The 17,918-nt window shown below is 40.2% G+C and overlaps 1 protein-coding gene across 2 annotated transcripts in view; it reads right to left on the reverse strand.

The window, feature by feature from the left end:
• Positions 1-225: 225 nt before the first annotated feature.
• bgnb (biglycan b) overlaps positions 226-17,918 on the reverse strand; it is a 48,597-nt gene continuing 30,904 nt past the window's right edge. For both annotated transcript variants that reach the window (XM_054735937.2, XM_054735936.2), the window contains 6 exons: positions 4,684-4,796; positions 3,696-3,909; positions 3,449-3,559; positions 3,174-3,267; positions 710-848; positions 226-634 (listed from right to left, as the gene is read on the reverse strand). In XM_054735937.2, the coding sequence (XP_054591912.1) occupies positions 437-634; positions 710-848; positions 3,174-3,267; positions 3,449-3,559; positions 3,696-3,909; positions 4,684-4,796 (869 nt within the window). In that variant the 3' untranslated portion in view covers positions 226-436. The remainder of the gene's footprint in view (positions 635-709; positions 849-3,173; positions 3,268-3,448; positions 3,560-3,695; positions 3,910-4,683; positions 4,797-17,918) is intronic.

Consider the following 17,918-nt stretch of genomic DNA (forward strand, 5'->3'; position numbering starts at 1 on the left):
ACTAATCATTTGAACTAGAAAGATTTTAAAAAAGGATGACCTCTATTACAAGGACAACTGTGGTGAAAAACTGGAATGAAATGCTTCACAAGTTTTCAATATTTCATGAGTTGGTGGGTAAAGAAACTCACCAAACAAGCTACTCTCTTTAATCAGTTTCAGATGAAAAAAACCTTCATTTTTAAAAGCACAAACAGGCACCGAACAGGTTCTGGATCTCAGCTCATTTCAAGTTAAGGGACAATTTTTCACTCATTTTTAAAACAACTTTATTGCCCGTCTTCCTTATCACACTCCCCCTCCACAAATATAACAATAATGAAAATATCATATAAACTCCCTTCCTGCTGTGTGTCAAGTTTTATTAAATTATTTTCTTTTTCCTTATCACCTTTCCCTCATTCTGTTTATTTTAATGCTCAGCATCTCCTTGTTTTTATTTCTTGTAGTTTCCAAACTGAATGGCAAACCGGTCGCCCACGCAGCGAAACGTCGCCGGCTGCACCTCCCAGTAGTTGACAGGGTTTTCAAACAGGCTGATGCCGTTATAGAATGCCTTCTTCATGCCAAATCCACGAGGGCAGAAGTCATCCACACCCACCTGGCTGATGTTGTTGGAGTGGAGGTACACCACCTGCATAAAAACAAAATGTTACGAAGGGTCTGGATACTCAAAACTGCTTAAAAATGAAGCAAAGGTTAAACTAGCCTGCAGGTATTTCATGTTTGGAAGGTCCTGGGGAACGTGTGTGAGGCGGTTGTTGTCCAGGTGCAGCTCTCGCAGCCTGGGCAGATATAACAGGCTGCTTTGCTCTATGTTACGGATGTGGTTGAAACCAAGACCCAATCTGGAGAAAACAAGACAAGAAGAAAGTACTTGGAGTGTGCTCGTATAATAATTATGGTTAAAATAAAAGTTAAGGCTGCTGCTCGTGACCCATTAGTATCATCAGCCAAAAGTCTGTCCAAGAGGAGGGTGATGAGAAGTAGAAAAGAACAAAACATGCATCATGCAAAAAAACTGTTTATTACATTGAGAGAATTGGAATCATTTCCTGGTTGATAAATATATACATTTTATAACATTTAAAGCCAAACTATGCAACCTTTTCATGTTTTAAGTCATTTTCTTTGACCAGTATTTGCTACAGTGACCCTTTACAGGCAGAGTCCCACTGCCTTCTGTGGCCAGAATATGCACAGTCCGTTTCCCGTTGGACTTGGTAAGCTGACATGTTAGTGCACTGCCGTCTAGTTCCAGCACGCTTCCTGCATGTTTTAGACCATGAACACAGATGATTTGTTTGATTTAGTGATAAATCACCCTTGTAGAAATGAATGAAGGCTGAGGAGACATTTCAGCAGTTAGATTAAGGTGTTAAAAAGACAAACTCACAGCGAGGAGATAAGTTTCACTTTTGGTTTGACTAATGAACAGTAGGGGGTGCTAAAAGCCAGCTAAAATGGCTTAGTATCCCTATAAGGGTCCTTTTTTTCCCTTGTTTTGGAGAGGGAATATACAGTGGAAGTCAATTAATTTGGCTGTGTGTATTTTGTAATTTTTAATTCTTAAACTATAACGACTATATAAGAGGTTTGTTTGCAGAACTTTGGAAAAATAATCTCAATTTTTTTTCATCGAGGAGGTCACAATGTGATGGAAATCTGGAAGAGGTATTGTCCTCAAAGAAAATTTTGTACACATTTCAACTTATTAAAAGGAATATTTGACATGTGAGAAGAATAGTCTCTAATAATTAAAGGTGCATTAAGTAAAAAATACATCTTGTGGTCAGGTTTGGGTATTGCATGCCATGTATCAAAACAAACATTAGTTTCATGGCGGTTGCCAGTTAGAGATCAGCACCAGAAGATTCTAGATGATGAGCAAAGACAAGTAAGTAAATAAATACATTTTATTGTAATATTCAGTTAATGGTAATAGAAACAGTAACTTGAGGTTTTTTTTTAGAGATGACTATTTGTTTCTAATGCCTGTTTTAGAGAACAATGCCACCAATTTGCTCTTATGAAGAGAAAATCCTGGAGCTCTACATCACTCCGGTTTATCATCTTAGCTGGTTCTGTTAAATAAGCAAAACTTACAACCCATTTTTACTTTCATTTTTAATATAGTAGCCAGCCGGAGCTTGACAATAACTCCCCACGTGATCATGACACCTCCCTCTGTTGCACCATGGCGTAACATGCATTCACAAGTCCAGCGTTGCAGTAATATAACCAAGCGTGGCGGCACGAATGCCGCAAAATCCCATTCCAAAAATTTCATGCTGCCACGACACGTTCATAAGACCCACCACGGTGGCAGTACTACACTGATTTGCCAGCATGGTGTGTCTTCTAAAAAGGGCTTAATTCACCATTAGCATTATTAGCTCAACATTAGCCTCCATCCTGCTTTACTCAATATTAGCATAGAACAAAAGGATGTCGAGAAAAAACGTCTGGTGCTCTTTGCTGGCCGGTGTCAAATTACAAATGCCGGTGCAGTGTTTATGTTGAAGAATTGGCAACTTTTTGACACACATTTGCTCAGGAACGAGGAAGTACGGAGTCAGAACAGATTGTAAGCACAGTGTTGTGTTTAGGCCATGTCCCTTTTTTGGCTTTTTTAAAAGGACAAACATTGGCCTCCATCCAGCCAGCTGAGAAGGAAATCTGTTTCAATGCAACCTTCCATCAACCATGACTGAGACATGAGACTTTAGACTGTTTTGTGATCAATTCATTGTAAAATTCTCACATGTTGTACCTTTAAACTTTTTTTAACATCCAAAGTAAAACAAAGACAAAAATAGTAGATATTGACAGAGAATGATAGGAAACTCATTAAAAGATATTGCTAATATTTGTATTTAGAAAATAAAATTGTGCCTTATAAATCGTCCTTTGCTGCATTTAGTTTATTTTTGATTTTGCAAACTGTCACCATGAATATTCCCACCTCTCTATGGTTTTAAACTCTCCCTAAAATCAGCTACAAAAAACAACAGGAGAGCGTGTCACCAAACCACATCACAGCATTTCATTAAGACACAGAAAACACATTCCTTATAATTGACACAGCAGACTGAATGTACTGTAATTGTTCTCTAGTATGCCTGCTAAGGCTTCTAGGGTGCAACAGTGTTGTGTTTAGGCCTAAAACCAACCTGTAGAGGTTCTTGTAGCGGCTAAGGTCCTCCAGTTCCACAGCCTGGATCTGATTGTGGTCCAGATGGAGCTCGTGTAGACTATCTGGGAGATCTAAAAGCCACACGTTAAACCTGTAAGTCTTCATTTCAGGAAGAAATGTTTAAAATAGTTCAAAATTGTTCAAGTTTTCATTATAAAAATGACATTTTATCTAAAAAGAACATTTTGTGAAATATATTACGCAGACATTCCACACTTATCTAAAAAGTAAAAAGGAAAAAAATATTTTTACCTTTTGGAACTCCAGTTAGTTTGGCGTCTGATATGCGTAGAAAATTCAGTCTCAGTCCTTTAAAAGCTCCTGGCTCAAAACCGCTGTTCTGGATGGGGTTAGCTCCCATTTCTGTAAGAAAATTAGAGTATTTGTGGCATCAAACAAACTTTATTCCTTTTAATTTGCTAAATCTAGTGCTTTACAGTGGCATAGGCGAGTACCACAGATTATGGCCCAGGTTGTAAAAGTCATCAGCAACTCTAACCTATGCAGTTCATGTTGCCCAGTCCAGAGAAGGCTCCAGCTGCCACCTTCTTGATGCGGTTCTCGTGGATCCTCAGCTCCACCAGGGAGGCAGGCAGATTTTTGGGGATGGTGGACATCAGATTCTTTGAAAAGTAAAGCTTCTGCATGCGCTTCAAAGGGGCGAATGTTTTAGGGTGGACTTTGGAAATCTTGTTGTTCCTCACAGACAGGGCCTAAAAAACATACCAACCAAGGAGAAAAGGCTTCTTATCAGGTTTCTGATTCATGTGAGAACGTGGGCAGCCGGAAGAGGGGGAAAAAAAGAAATAAAAAAATGTGTGCACAAAAATCGGTTTATGTAGCCTTTGCTTCTACTTCTGTAAACTAATATGCTATAAGACAGTTGATTAGGCTTTAAAAGCAACCTTTAATACAATTAAACCCTTCAGAAGAATGCTAAGATGGAAGAAAGAAGAAGAAATTAATGTAGATGACACTGCTACTCCACATCACTGAAGCCAAATAAAAGCTGCAGCTGCACATCTTTGAGAGACATTAAAGTGGCAATGAGTAGTTTTACCTTTAATGTTTGGAAATATCCATCAAAACGTTGAAAAGGAATAAACTGATGCCCAGTCATAACATATAACCATAAAAATCAGATCTAAAGTACATAGGGCACAGGTCTAGTGTATTTGGGGGACACCGTATTAGATACCGTGTTTCCTTCTGGGTGGCTCGGGGTCCTGTGCCTATCGATGATGTTCGTTGACTAGACGACTGGCAGGATGTACGACTTACGGAAGTTACGTTACCACGTTCAAAAACATTTAGGCAGTAAGAAACACAAATTTAATAGCAAGGCTGCTAAACTTTTTCCAAAACACACGTGAAAGAACAGAATCGAAAAAGAGATGCTATGTATTTTGGCCAATCAGAGCCTAAGTGTAGGAAACTACACGCTGTCATTTTAAGTTAACGATTAGCAATAACGATTTGTGTCTTACGTAAAGGTTGGTAAGGCCTCTGAAGTCATTCTCCTTAAGCTCTGTGATACGGTTGTTCTGCAGATCCAGGAATTTGGTGTCAGAGGGAATATTCTTCGGCACCTCCGTCAAACCTGGAAACATGGCAAGCCAAAATAAAGTCGGGAGTCATCCTCTATTAAAAGCTTCCTTGGGTGACCATCAACCAACACCCTAAAACCAGTTTGTTGCTCTTAGGATGTCTTTCTCAGACACAGACTTTGGAAAATAAATAGTCACACCAATCCCACTCCAGCGCAGTCCCAAATGAGCACTTTGGTGTTCCTGAGTTATTATTTTAATGAAAAGTGGACACAAACACGGAGGTCATGCATAGACGTCAGTGCAGCAGTAGCATTAGGGGACACAAGCACACATGGAAGCATTGATTTCCCTCGCACCAGATGGAAGAACCAGATGTTTTCCATCTGGTTTCCATTTGACAGAAGCCACTAAGGATAATACTTAAATACCATCAGCAAAGTCACACATAAAAAAATCAGGAGCTGGGTGCAACCCCAGCACATTAAAAAGAAATACAAGCTGTGTGTGTTTATGTGTGAGTGGTGAGGTTGCTTGAGGACGTTTTCATTTTCTTCTGTAAGAGTCCCTAAAAAAAGGATAAAATAGTTGCATTTTTCCTTCTTGGAATATTCATATTCAGCTATAAATGAATGCATGCCAAGGATAGACTGAAATAAGCTGGCAGACAGGTGGACTTTAGAAATACACCTGCATTAGTCCACCCATCAACTTCCAGTAGTGACCAGTGGTCATTACGCTGACCACATCCATCACAGGGAAGACTGCATCAGCTGTGCTCACAGGATGTGTGAGTGAGTACCGACCAGGACAAGAAGCATGATGCAACAAGACCCACTGGGGAGAGTGGCAGCCGTCCGACTGGGATCCAGTCAGCTGCGGGCCACATTTGACTAACAGGAGTCTGCCCAGAACTGACCAGCTGCAGTTTAACTTTAGATGTGTGGCTTTAGCAGTGCCGTGCCACACCCTCTGTGACACCACACAGGACCAAACCATCAGCAGCTTCTTTCTGTTGAAACCACGCAGCACTGTTAGAGCTGGTGCCGTGTGGCTTCCTCCTGGAAATGATCAAGCTTTTGGCTGCCGAGACCGAATGAAATCCTTAGAAGCTGTGGGGAATGATAGTTCCCAGGGCTTGGTCTGCAGCAAAATGGGAAAGAATCACAAAAAGATATAATAATGAACATTAAATGTTCTTTTTATTCTTTTTCTAAATGACTCGCAAAGTGAAATGATTCCGTTTGTGTGTCCAGTGCATTTTCTGTGTTTTGTCAATTAGGGATTCAGATTCAGTAACCAACATTCCAGGAAAGGAATATTTTTATAAGCTATTACAGAGTTTATTTAAACTAAAACCATCCAAATCTTCTTTTTAGGGTCCCTTCCCAGCTAAAGTAGCTTATAGTGAATGAAAGTGGAGATTTATTTTAAAACAGCAGCTTTTTGTTGGAAGTAAATCTGGTTTTAATTTTTAAAAAGTCGTTTGTAGAGCAGACACAACTCATCCAGCTCGTGCAAACCCAGACCTATTAAATCTGATGCTAAACATCATGTACATTTTGTGCTAATGTGCCCATCTTGCTGTGAATCCAGACAAACCAGCCTTCTTCTTTTACAGTTTCTGCTTCTTGATGTAAACGGAGAAAAATATGCTGATTCATGCTTTCATCAGCACCAAAAACATCTCCAAATCTGTACTGCCATAAACAAACCTGACCAAAGGTAAAGAGGAAAAGCATTCACCAGGACCCTGATTAAGTGAATCTTTTAACCCTCCAAACCACAAACTACAGTATTGAGCCCGTATCTGCCACAAATCTCACAAACTGACATCACCAGCACCCTCTAAGCCTCAACCATAGGCCTCAACACAAATACTCAACATCAGGGTCGGATTTAGGACTGAAGAAGATCCGGGGCTTAACACACATACACACAAACACACACACACACACACACACACACACACACACACACACACACACACACACACGTGACACGCACTAGTCAACATCATATATATTTGTCTTGTACAGGCACGTGCAGAGGGGGGTGCGGAGGGTGCTTGAGACCCTGCCCCTTTTGTCCGAAGTTCCCAAAGTGCCCTTTTTCCGGTCGTTCGTCAGATTTTACCGTACAAAACTGTTATACTGTGTTACATTCGGGCACTAGGACCATGCAGAGGCAGCCGCCTCAAGCTGAAGGCTATTTTCCCTTAGACCCGCCTACAAACTCACTGATTGGCTCTGCCGCGTCATACTAACGAGTGATTGGTTGTCCTTACTGTCGCTCTACCTTGTTGAGACTACAGACCGGTGTTTTCCCTGCGGACAGGAGCCTGCGTTCATCTACCTGTAAGTTTTTTTTCTGCCTGCTTCACGTCAGCTGGATAGATTTTAATATCAGAGCTTTTGTTTACGTGAGTTTGAGTCCGTGGTTAGTGTGTGTGGAGCAGAGTCAGGTAGCTGCATGTCTGGGACAGAAAATGAGACATGAGAGAGACTTCTCCTGAAGTGTTGCAGAAACTCAAAGAATCAATGTCTCACTTTAGATTCTCCGGGTCATAACTTCTGAATTACTAATCGAATAAAAATAATTCAAACGGTTTCTAAAAGTACATAAAACGAGCTTTCCAACGAGGTATTACATGATGTTAGTCCTTTTACTCCAAAAATCGCTGTTAGAAGGAAACCAGCTTTGCAGCGTCACAGAAAGAAACGTAGCGAACCGCGACGGGAGGGCGAGAACCGAAAGGAGGAGATGATCTGATCATCTTCATCAGCAGCATTTATAAAGTTATGGAAACGCCACAAATAAAATCCACCTGGTTGGTCAGGTGTCCCAGAAGGCTGTTTCTGTAGATGGTGACATGAGGAGGGACAGATTAAAGTCACACTGGTTTTTATTTGAACACTCACCTGTTTACTAAATGATTCAGCTTCATTCCAGCATTATTTATACGTACAATAAATATTTATTTAGCTGAAAATATAATGTTATCAGTGCAGAATTTTATTAGTTGACTTTTTGTAATGAAATATTTACATTTAACCTTTTATCTGCTTATTGATCTTCATAATGCTGGTCAAGGGCGTCAGTTTGTTTTCAGAATTGCTGGGGACAATAACCATACACTTGAGTGGGGTTTAAAAATTGCTGGGGACAATAAAGTAGGCTAGCACAGGGGTCGGCAATCCGCGGATCTGGAGCCGCATGCGGCTCCTCCATCCATCTGATGCGGCTCTCTGTACTTTTAAAATAATGAATGGATATTTAAATAAAATGCTTTATATTTTACTGCATTAATTTTACATCTGTATGCCAATTCTAAATGTAAAGATTGTCTGCGTAAACCTGAACAGGTCCAACCCAGTCTTACTGTGAGACCGGGTTGACGCGTCACGCTTGTGCGTAATCATATCGGCGCTTCTGAGCTGCTTTCTGACCTCCCCCACCTACAAAGTTTAATTACAACAATCAAACGTGACAGAGCCCGGATTTGTATTCTGAACAGTCTAAACATGTTTTAAAAAGAATCGCGTGACAAAAGTGGCACCTGCTCAGTAAAACCACCAACAGGGTGAAAAATATCAAAATATTGTCGGCAGAGACAGGCTACAACTTCTGGATCCACTTTATATAAATCGTTTTATTGATTATCTTCTTACGAAAGATAACTTTGACGTACACGAGCGACTAGGCGCGTTGCAAACTTTTCAAAAGTGTGGAGGATATTGTCTGTGCCTAAAATAAGTTCATGCTATTCATCTTGTTATTTTAATTTCCATAATAGCGGAGCAGGTGCGAATTTTAGACGCGTCACGCATGTCTCCGTTTTAAACATGTTTAAACTGTTCAGAATCCAAATCCAGGCTCTGTCTCGTTATATTGGTATAACTAAAGTTTGTACTGAATGAAACTTTACATTAAACCATGTTGAAAAGAAAAGGATCCGATTAAATCGTTTCCTCCTCATTTACAGTCACGACGTACAGCGCAGTGCGCGTGGCTCTGGGGTTAATCAAGTTTAATTGTTTCTCTTTGCAACAATCTTCACAGGAAGGCAAAACAGTTAAATGACAGGTTACAGATATTTCCATTTGACTGTTTATTTTGACGGATAAACTCAAGGATGTTCGTTCATTTCCTCCCACTGAAGCGGTCTGGAAACCCGGTCTCTCTGAGGGATGTGTCACTTGGAAAAATGTTATTTTTATGAAATTATGAAAGTTTGGCTGAACAGCGCTTGTTCCCGTCTCCAATATGGAGACGCATGACGCATCCAGTCGCCTCTTCAGCTCAGAAAGCAGCTGTAGAGACATTTGATCACGCACAAAGTTTATGTGGAGCAGAAGCGGTCGGGCCACGGCAGGTGAAACGTTCCTAGCCTACATGAAGTGAAACTGTTTAATTGTAACATTAATGTGTTACTGGACACACTGGTCTGGTTGGTTAGACCAGTGTTTGAAGTGGAACACACACACACACACACACACACACACACACCAGATAAAATAATGCTGATAGCATGGACTAGAAGACAGGTGATGGTTTACTTATTTAAATGATGATCAGGCTGCTGTAAAATGTAATCTCCATCCACATCCAGACAGAATTATCCTCTATTCTTTCTCTAGTTGCTCTGCTCTCGTCTGGGCCGATAGCTGACGGTGCGCGCGGCACGCCTAACTAGCGGCTGATGCACATTTTACGCATTTGGAGAGGTGGGCTGGATGCTTTGCGTTTACTGGAAGATGGTCCACTTAACGCACGGGTGTAGACTACATATTAATGACAAATGAATGAAAATTAAATTGGGAGTTTTTACTTCATATTTTATAAATAAAAATGACGGGGGAACACATTTATGACGTCTTTTTAAACAAAATTTTCTAGCGCGACCTGCCTGCCTCACTAAGTCACAGCTTATTAAGGTCCGTCCAAAATTACCTTGGCCCACCCAAAAATGAAAACCTGGCGCCGCGCCTATTATAAACCTCTGCAAATGGTTGTTCTTCACTTTGTCAAACTCAGACTTTGTACAGCTAATGTCAAGATGTAAAATTATGAATTCAGTCGAGCTCTTCCGTCCCTCCCTCTCCTGCTCTCCTGGAAACCCAACATCGGCTGTCAGAAGCGGAGGTGAAGAAGGAGATGAGGCAAACAGAGTGAGTGCAACATAAAGAAAACAGACTGGTGTGGAGATGAGCAAAATAGCTGGAAAAGTGTGGGTGTTGAATCCCCCACGGGTGCGACGCCCATGGTACCGGCTGCTGTCACCTGGTTGTGAGCAGCTCTCTGCTGTCTGAGGCTAGGCCCCGCCCACAACTATGCGACTGCTGCGGTGTTTTCTTTACTATGGGAAATGGGTAATAATGGCTCTTTGATGGGAACAGGTTGCCGACCCCTGGTATAAGATCTGAGCTGGTAAAACAAAAATCCTCATCAGCAGGCTTTTTTGAAAGTGGGGGGGACACAGCTGCCAATTACAAATTTTGCCGGGGACATGTCCCCGGTGTCCCCGGTTAAAATGACGCCTATGATGCTGGTAGAAATGTAGCTACAGCTGTGAAGTAGCCTGTGGGTGTTATTTTATGATACCTAGTATTTATTTTACTGTATCCCGTTCTCTGGACCAGAGCGTAGACCTGTGGTCACAGACAGGCTGCAGTCATTAAACTGGTTAACATGAGGTCAGGTGTCACACTGTTTTCTGAGTGTTTGCAACACAGTTCTGAATTTAAATACCGGTAGTTCTTTTGACATAGTTTGCTCAAGTCATTTTGAAGTTCCTGTTTAGTAATAAATGTAAAGAAAATTCAAATCTGTTTTTTTTTTCATTTAAGCTGCAGTTTTACAGACTTTAATAAACATAAACACTAAATACAAACCAGACACTGAAAGCTGAGGTTGTTCTGAAAAAAGGAGCAGAGTTACAAACATTTTACACTTTTATTACAATTTTAAAGCCATAAACAAAAAAATACTTGTTATATTTATGGTCATAAGAGGGTTAAACGTGATAAATTTTCCGCCTCCCACAAAGAGATGGTAAAAGTGAATGTGAGCATAATTATATACATTTTATTACTTTATTAAGTATTTTTTATTATTGACTATTACTCCAAAGAGTTCAGATGAAGGCAACTGGACTTCTTTGGTTTCTTTAAAGCATTTCACTTCTCCTCTGAGGAGCTTTGTCAGTTCTAACTGGAACATGGGAGAGTCAAGCTCATAAGCTGTAGCTGTCTGTTGTTATTTAAAGAGCAGAAACTACTCTGAGTACCCCGCCTCTCCATCTCCTGATGAGTCGTTAGCCTCTATTGATGGTGAGTCATCGTGTTGATTAGATGCAGGAAGATGTGACCTAGACTGAAACTGAATGAGATTCAAAAAAAGTTCTAATCTTTTAAACAACGCTGTTGGTCCTCTTGGTCCTTGTTCTGGTTTTCTAAAAGCCTGTGTTAAAAACCTTGGTGTGTTTTTAGACGGTTCTTTTAATCTTTACAGACAGGTGAGTGCAGTGGTCCAATCAGGTTTTTATCATTTAAGGCAGATAGCAAAGGTGAAGCCATACCTTCCTGCTAATGTCCTCGAACATGTCATCCACCTGTTCGGTCTTGCCGATTGGACTACTGCGACTCCCTGTATTCTGGCCTGGACCAGTCCTCCCCACACCGACTTCAGCTGGTCCAAAATGCAGCGGCCCGCTTGCTGACTGGAACCAGCAAGCGGGATCACATAACCCCGGTTCTGGCCTCTCTCCATTGGCTTCCTGTCTCTTACAGGATCCGTTTCAAAATTTTACTTTTTGTTTTTAAATCCCTTCATGGCCTGGCCCCAGTTTACATCTCTGAGCTGCTGTCTGCTTACGTCCCTGCCAGAACCATGAGGTCCAGCTCTCAAGCTCTTTTAACAGTTCCAAAAACCCGCCACAAGACTCGCTGAAACAGAGCGTTCTCTGTGGTTGGGCCCAAACTGTGGAACAAGCTACCTCTCAACATCAGGACCACACAGAATCTAGACCATTTTAAATCCCTTCTTAAGATGCAATTTTTGATTTGGCTTTTAATGCAGGTTGACTTGAGCATCGTAATAGTTTTTAACAGTTTTTATCACAGATTGTGACTGTTGTGTGCTCATCTTATTTTAGGTTTTTATTGTTGATTTGTTGTATCTTTTTTTGTTTTACCTTGTACAGCGCTTTGGTGTAGCTTTGCTGCTGTAAATGCGCTCTGTAAGTAAAATTGACCTTGACCTTGACCAAAGCTGCATTATTGGTTCTGGAAAGGTGAAATCTAAGCCCCGCCCCTATTTAAAGTGGGGTTTTCACGTTTTGACATAGATAGCTTATTTTACTCCTCTCTCAAATCATCTATCTTCTCTGTCCAGAATGTGGACTTTGTCATCTTCAAAGGTGTGTCCCTTGTCCTTCAGGTGAAGGTGGACTGCAGAGTTTTGACCTGAAGAGGTGGCTCTCCTGTGTTGTGTTATGTTCTTGTGTAATTGTTGTTTAGTTTCTCTAATGTAAACATCTGGACAGTGCTCCTACACTGGACTGCATAAACGACCCCACTGAGCTTCTGTTTGGGTGTTTTGTCTTCTGGATGGACCAGGTTCTGTCTGAGGGTGTTGTTGGGTATAAAGTTTACCGGGATGTTGTGTTTGGAGAAGATTCTTCTAAGTTTCTCTGAGACTCCTGCCACGTATGTGATGATGGTGCCTTTGTGTAAAGGGTGTTGTTAGGTTGGTAGCAGAGCTCTCATGTTTAGTGTTAAGTTCAGTGAGAACATGGAATGGGATCAAGAATTTCCTACTAACAGGAAAAAGATCTCAGCTAACATAGCCGTAGATCACAATGGATAAGTCTCTGTGGTTGCATATATTTTACTACCTCTTACTAGAGCTGTCTTTAGTAAGCACAAAATATCTTTGGTTGTACACCTGTGCAATAGCAATACAGTATCTTGATTTCTGTTGAATGTACTTCCTGAATGAGTGACCTTTTCAGGCTAAAATAACAAAATGACAAATACAGACAGAAGGATGACTTCTTTCTTCTTTTATAATGTGTTGCATCACCACCTGGTATCAGAACAGGACTCGGTATTGGAAGATAATCAAAAATCAAACAACTTGGACTCGGATCAGGGGCAAAAGTGTGGTTGTAACATCTCTAGATACAAGTCAGCTTTAAAAACTAAAACTATTATTTATGAACTAACATTAACACTAATGACACTAATTTATATATTTTTATTATGTTGTTTGAACCCAAGGGTCTCATTATCTGAATTTTCTAACTTATTGGATTGCTCTATAAGTGCCCCTTTTTTTACTTTGAGCACCCGCCCCGTCAGTCTCTGCACGGCCCTGGTCTTGTACCACATAATTTTTAATCTGAAGCTACATATTAAGGATTTTCAGGGCAGAGTATTGTTCCTGTTAGTGTTTAGTGTGAGATGATAGTAAATATTCCCATTCTTTCTCCAACAGTAGTAACCTAACTTTAGGCAAACCAGCAGCACAACAAGTGTTTTCAAATAAGACACAAACCTGAGTCAAAACCAGTCTCATCAAAGCTGGGGTTCTGTCATTGTACTTTTGGTCTAAAAAACGTCCTTATGTCCATCTTCACTCATGCGTTTCAGGCAGAGACTGTAGAAGAAGCCGGTGTTGTGCCATAAATCGACTCGCTGCCAAAAACTGATTAGCCACCGCGGGATCGCGCACAGTTAGGTAACTGCATTTCTAGACGAAATTCCCCAGGATTTCGCCCTAAAACTCAGCATATCTAGCAATATGGACATTCAGAAAGCAGAGATATCCTCTTCCGGTACTTAAACTGATGTTTATCGCGGATATTAGTTTTTCCAGTTCGGAAGTTGTTTTAAGTGTTGCTATTTGTCTTAAACGTTCACAATGAGGATATATTAATCCTTTTTGCAATATTTGCGATTGAAAGATGGATTGTGGTAAGAACTGGCTATCTTTATGTTACAGCCTTGATACAAAAAAAATAAATAAACAATGTAAAATGGCGCCCTGTATTGAATGTAAATGTTGTATAAATGTAAATAAACAATTCTCCAGCGATTTGATTTGTTTCCCCTTCCTTTCTTTAGTCCACTTGACATGGAGCCACAGTTAGTTTGGGGCACATTTTTACTTGAAAAATAGTATTTAAACTGATCAAGCTTTGGCTTTAATGACACTGTGTAGGTTATCTATACATTACGTTGCTCTATTTAAAAGAAACAAGATAAAAGCAGTTCAGCACATAAAATTAAGATTGTCACTTGCCAAATAGAGACTACACCCTCCTGTTTACCTATAAGAAACGCCTCAAAATATCTTAAAATTCTTTATTGATTATTTAATTGTAGACAACTAAAATGGCATTTTACTTGCCAAAAAGTGATTGAATCGCTCAGATTTTCATGGAGGCTAAAATTGACCAAATAAGGGTTTTATGTATTATCTGTTGATGTTACTGTACTCATACTGTCTACTGTATCATCATAAACACCCCAAAAATGGCTAAAAACTAAAATAAAAGATAATCTCCCTTGCCAAAAATTGATCACAGTGTCCTGGTCACGTGTAAAGGGTTAAATTTACCTAAATATTACCTTATTTATTATCTCTTGATGTTATTACAGGTGCTGGCCAGTAAATTAGAATATCATCAAAAGGTTGAAAATATTTCAGTAATTCCATTCAAAACGTGAAACATGTACATTATATTCATGCAATGCACACAGACCAATGTATTTCCAATGTTCATTACATTTAAATTTGATATTCATAAGTGACAACTAATGAAAACTCCAAATTTGGTATCTCAAAAAATTAGAATATTCTGAAAAGGCTGAATATAGAAGACACCTGCTGCCACTCTAATCAGCTGATTTACTCAAAACACCTGCAAAGGCCTTTAAAAGGTCCCTCAGTCTTGTTTTGAAGGCACCACAATCATGGGGAAGACTTCTGACTTAACAGCTGTCCAAAAGACAATCATTGACACCTTGCACAAGGAGGGCAAGACACAAAAGGTGATTGCTAAAGAAGCTGGCTGTTCGCAGAGCTCTGTGTCCAAGCACATTAACAGACAGGCGAAGGGACGGAAAAAATGTGGTAGAAAAAAGTGTACAAGCTCTAGGGATAACCGCACCCTGCAGAGAATTGTGACGACAAACCCATTCAAAAATGTGGGGGAGATCCACAAAGAGTGGACTGCAGCTGGAGTCAGCGCTTCAAGAACCACCACGAGGAGACTCATGAAAGACATGGGATTCAGGTGTCGCATTCCGTGTGTCAAGCCACTCTTGAACAAGAAACAGCGCAAGAAGCGTCTCGCCTGGGCCAAGGACAAAAAGGACTGGACTGATGCTGAGTGGTCCAAAGTTATGTTTTCTGATGAAAGCAAGTTCTGCATTTCCTTTGGAAATCAAGGACCCAGAGTCTGGAGGAAGAGCGGAGAAGCACAGAATCCACGTTGCATGAGGTCCAGTGTAAAGTTTCCACCGTCAGTGATGGTGTGGGGTGCCATGTCATCTGCCGGTGTTGGCCCACTCTGTTTCCTGAGGTCCAGGGTCAATGCAGCCGTCTACCAGGAAGTTTTAGAGCACTTCATGCTTCCTGCTGCTGACCAACTTTATGGGGATGCAGACTTCACCTTTCAACAGGACTTGGCACCTGCACACAGTGCCAAAACCACCAGCACCTGGTTCAAGGACCATGGTATCCCTGTCCTTGATTGGCCAGCAAACTCGCCTGACCTTAACCCCATAGAAAATCTATGGGGTATTGTGAAGCGGAGGATGCAATACGCTAGACCCAACAATGCAGAGGAGCTGAAGACGACTATCAGAGCAGCCTGGGCTCTCATAACACCTGAGCAGTGCCACAGACTGATCGAGTCCATGCCACGCCGCATTACTGCAGTTATTGAGGCAAAAGGAGCCCCGACTAAGTATTGAGTGCTATACATGCACATTCTTTTCATGTTCATTCTTTTCAGTTGGCCAACATTAGAGAAACAAACATTTTTTCATTGGCCTTTAGAATATTCTAATTTTCTGAGATACCAGATTTGATGGTTTCATTGGTTGTCACCTATAAATATCAAATTTAAATGTAATGAACATTGGAAATACATTGGTCTGTGTGCATTGCATGAATATAATGTACAAGTTTCACGTTTTGAATGGAATTACTGAAATATTTTCAACCTTTTGATGATATTCTAATTTACTGGCCAGCACCTGTAGTCCCATCACAGGATGCTGGGTCTCTTCCACTTCATAAACACCTCAAAAATGGCACCAAATGATAATTTCCCTTGCCAAAAATTGATCACAGTGTCCTGGTCACGTGTAAAGGGTTACATTTACCTAAATACTACTTTATTTATTATCTCTTGATGTTATTAGTCCCATCACAGGATGCTGGGTGTCTCACATTCATAAACACCTCAAAAATGGCAACAAAGGATCATTTCCCTTCCCAAAAATTGATCACAGAGTCCTAGTCACCTGTAAAGGGTTAAATTTACCTAAATATTACTTTATTTATTATCTCTTGATGTTATTAGTCCCATCATAGGATGCTGGGTGTCTTTCACATTCATAAACACCTCAAAAATGGCACCAAATGATAATTTCCCTTGCCAAAAATTGATCACAGTGTCCTGGTCACGTGTAAAGAGTTAAATTTCCCTAAATACTACTTTATTTATTATCTCTTGATGTTATTAGTGCCATCACAGGATGCTGGGTGTCTTTCACATTCATAAACACCTCAAAAATGGCACCAAATGATAATTTCCCTTGCCAAAAATTGATCACAGAGTCCTGGTCACGTGTAAAGGGTTAAATTTCCCTAAATTTTACTTTCTGTATTTTTTCTTTATGTTATTAGTCCCATCACAGGATGCTGGGTCTCTTCCACATTCATAAACACCCCAAAAATGGCAAAAACTAACTAAATAAATAAATAAATATGACAGTTTCACTTTTTTGAGCTTATATATATATATATATATATATATATATATATATATATATATATATATATATATATATATATATATATATGTGTGTGTGTGTGTGTATATATTTCACTTTCTTTTGTTTTTGTTTAAAGATTTGTTATTATGTTAGGCTGAATTGTTTCAAGGCAACAAACTTTGCTCACAGCTCATTGGCCAATAGCGTTAATTAGTAGGCAAGTTGGTTAATTGCATCAAATGGCGCCGCATTTCGCAGTGCAAGGTGGATGCAACCTTGCATAGTCAAATTTTGGCTTTCAAAAACGAAGGAATATATCCCCCTTGTCTTTCTCTTTTACAGAAGTCCAACTTTCGTCGAAAAGCCAAGAGTTTTGAGGTCCAAGGTATGTTTATTGGTTTCATGACCAGTTTTTCTGCTCATTACACAACCACAAAGTCTGCTATGTTTTAATTATTATTTTTTGACCAGGTTGTAGAATGTATATGTTGGCTTAACGTATACTTAACAGGGTTATCTTTATGATCGGGGCACGGCAGAGCCTCCCTAGTCCGACCAAAGTGCTCGACTCGGGCCATACTCTGACCCACGGCCCGGGGGAGAACCACAACTAATGGTCATCCTTTGGAGCTCCAGGGGGCACGGCAGAGCCTCCCTAGTCCGACCAAAGTGCTCGACTCGGGTCATACTCGGACCCACGACCCAGCACAAGAAATAAGGTAATATTTAGGTAAATTTAACCCTTTACACGTGACCAGGACACTGTGATCAATTTTTGGCAAGGGAAATTATCATTTGTTGCAATTTTTGAGGTGTTTATGAATGTGAAAGACACCCAGCATCCTGTGATGGCACTAATACCATCAAGAGATAATAAATAAAGTAATATTTAGGTAAATTTAACCCTTTACAGATGACCAGGACTCTGTGATCAATTTTTGGCAAGGGAAATTATCTTTATTTTTTGCCATTTTTGAGGTGTTTATGAGTGTGGAAGAGACCCAGCATCCTGTGATGGCACTAATAACATAAAGAGATAATAAATAAAGTAATATTTAGGTAAATTTAACCCTTTACAGGTGACCAGGACTCTGTGATCAATTTTTGGCAAGGGAAATGATCATTTGTTGCCATTTTCAGGTGTTTATGAATGTGGAAGAG

Source organism: Nothobranchius furzeri, chromosome 15 (genome assembly GCF_043380555.1).
Source record: "Nothobranchius furzeri strain GRZ-AD chromosome 15, NfurGRZ-RIMD1, whole genome shotgun sequence".
Taxonomy (NCBI): Eukaryota; Metazoa; Chordata; class Actinopteri; order Cyprinodontiformes; family Nothobranchiidae; genus Nothobranchius; species Nothobranchius furzeri.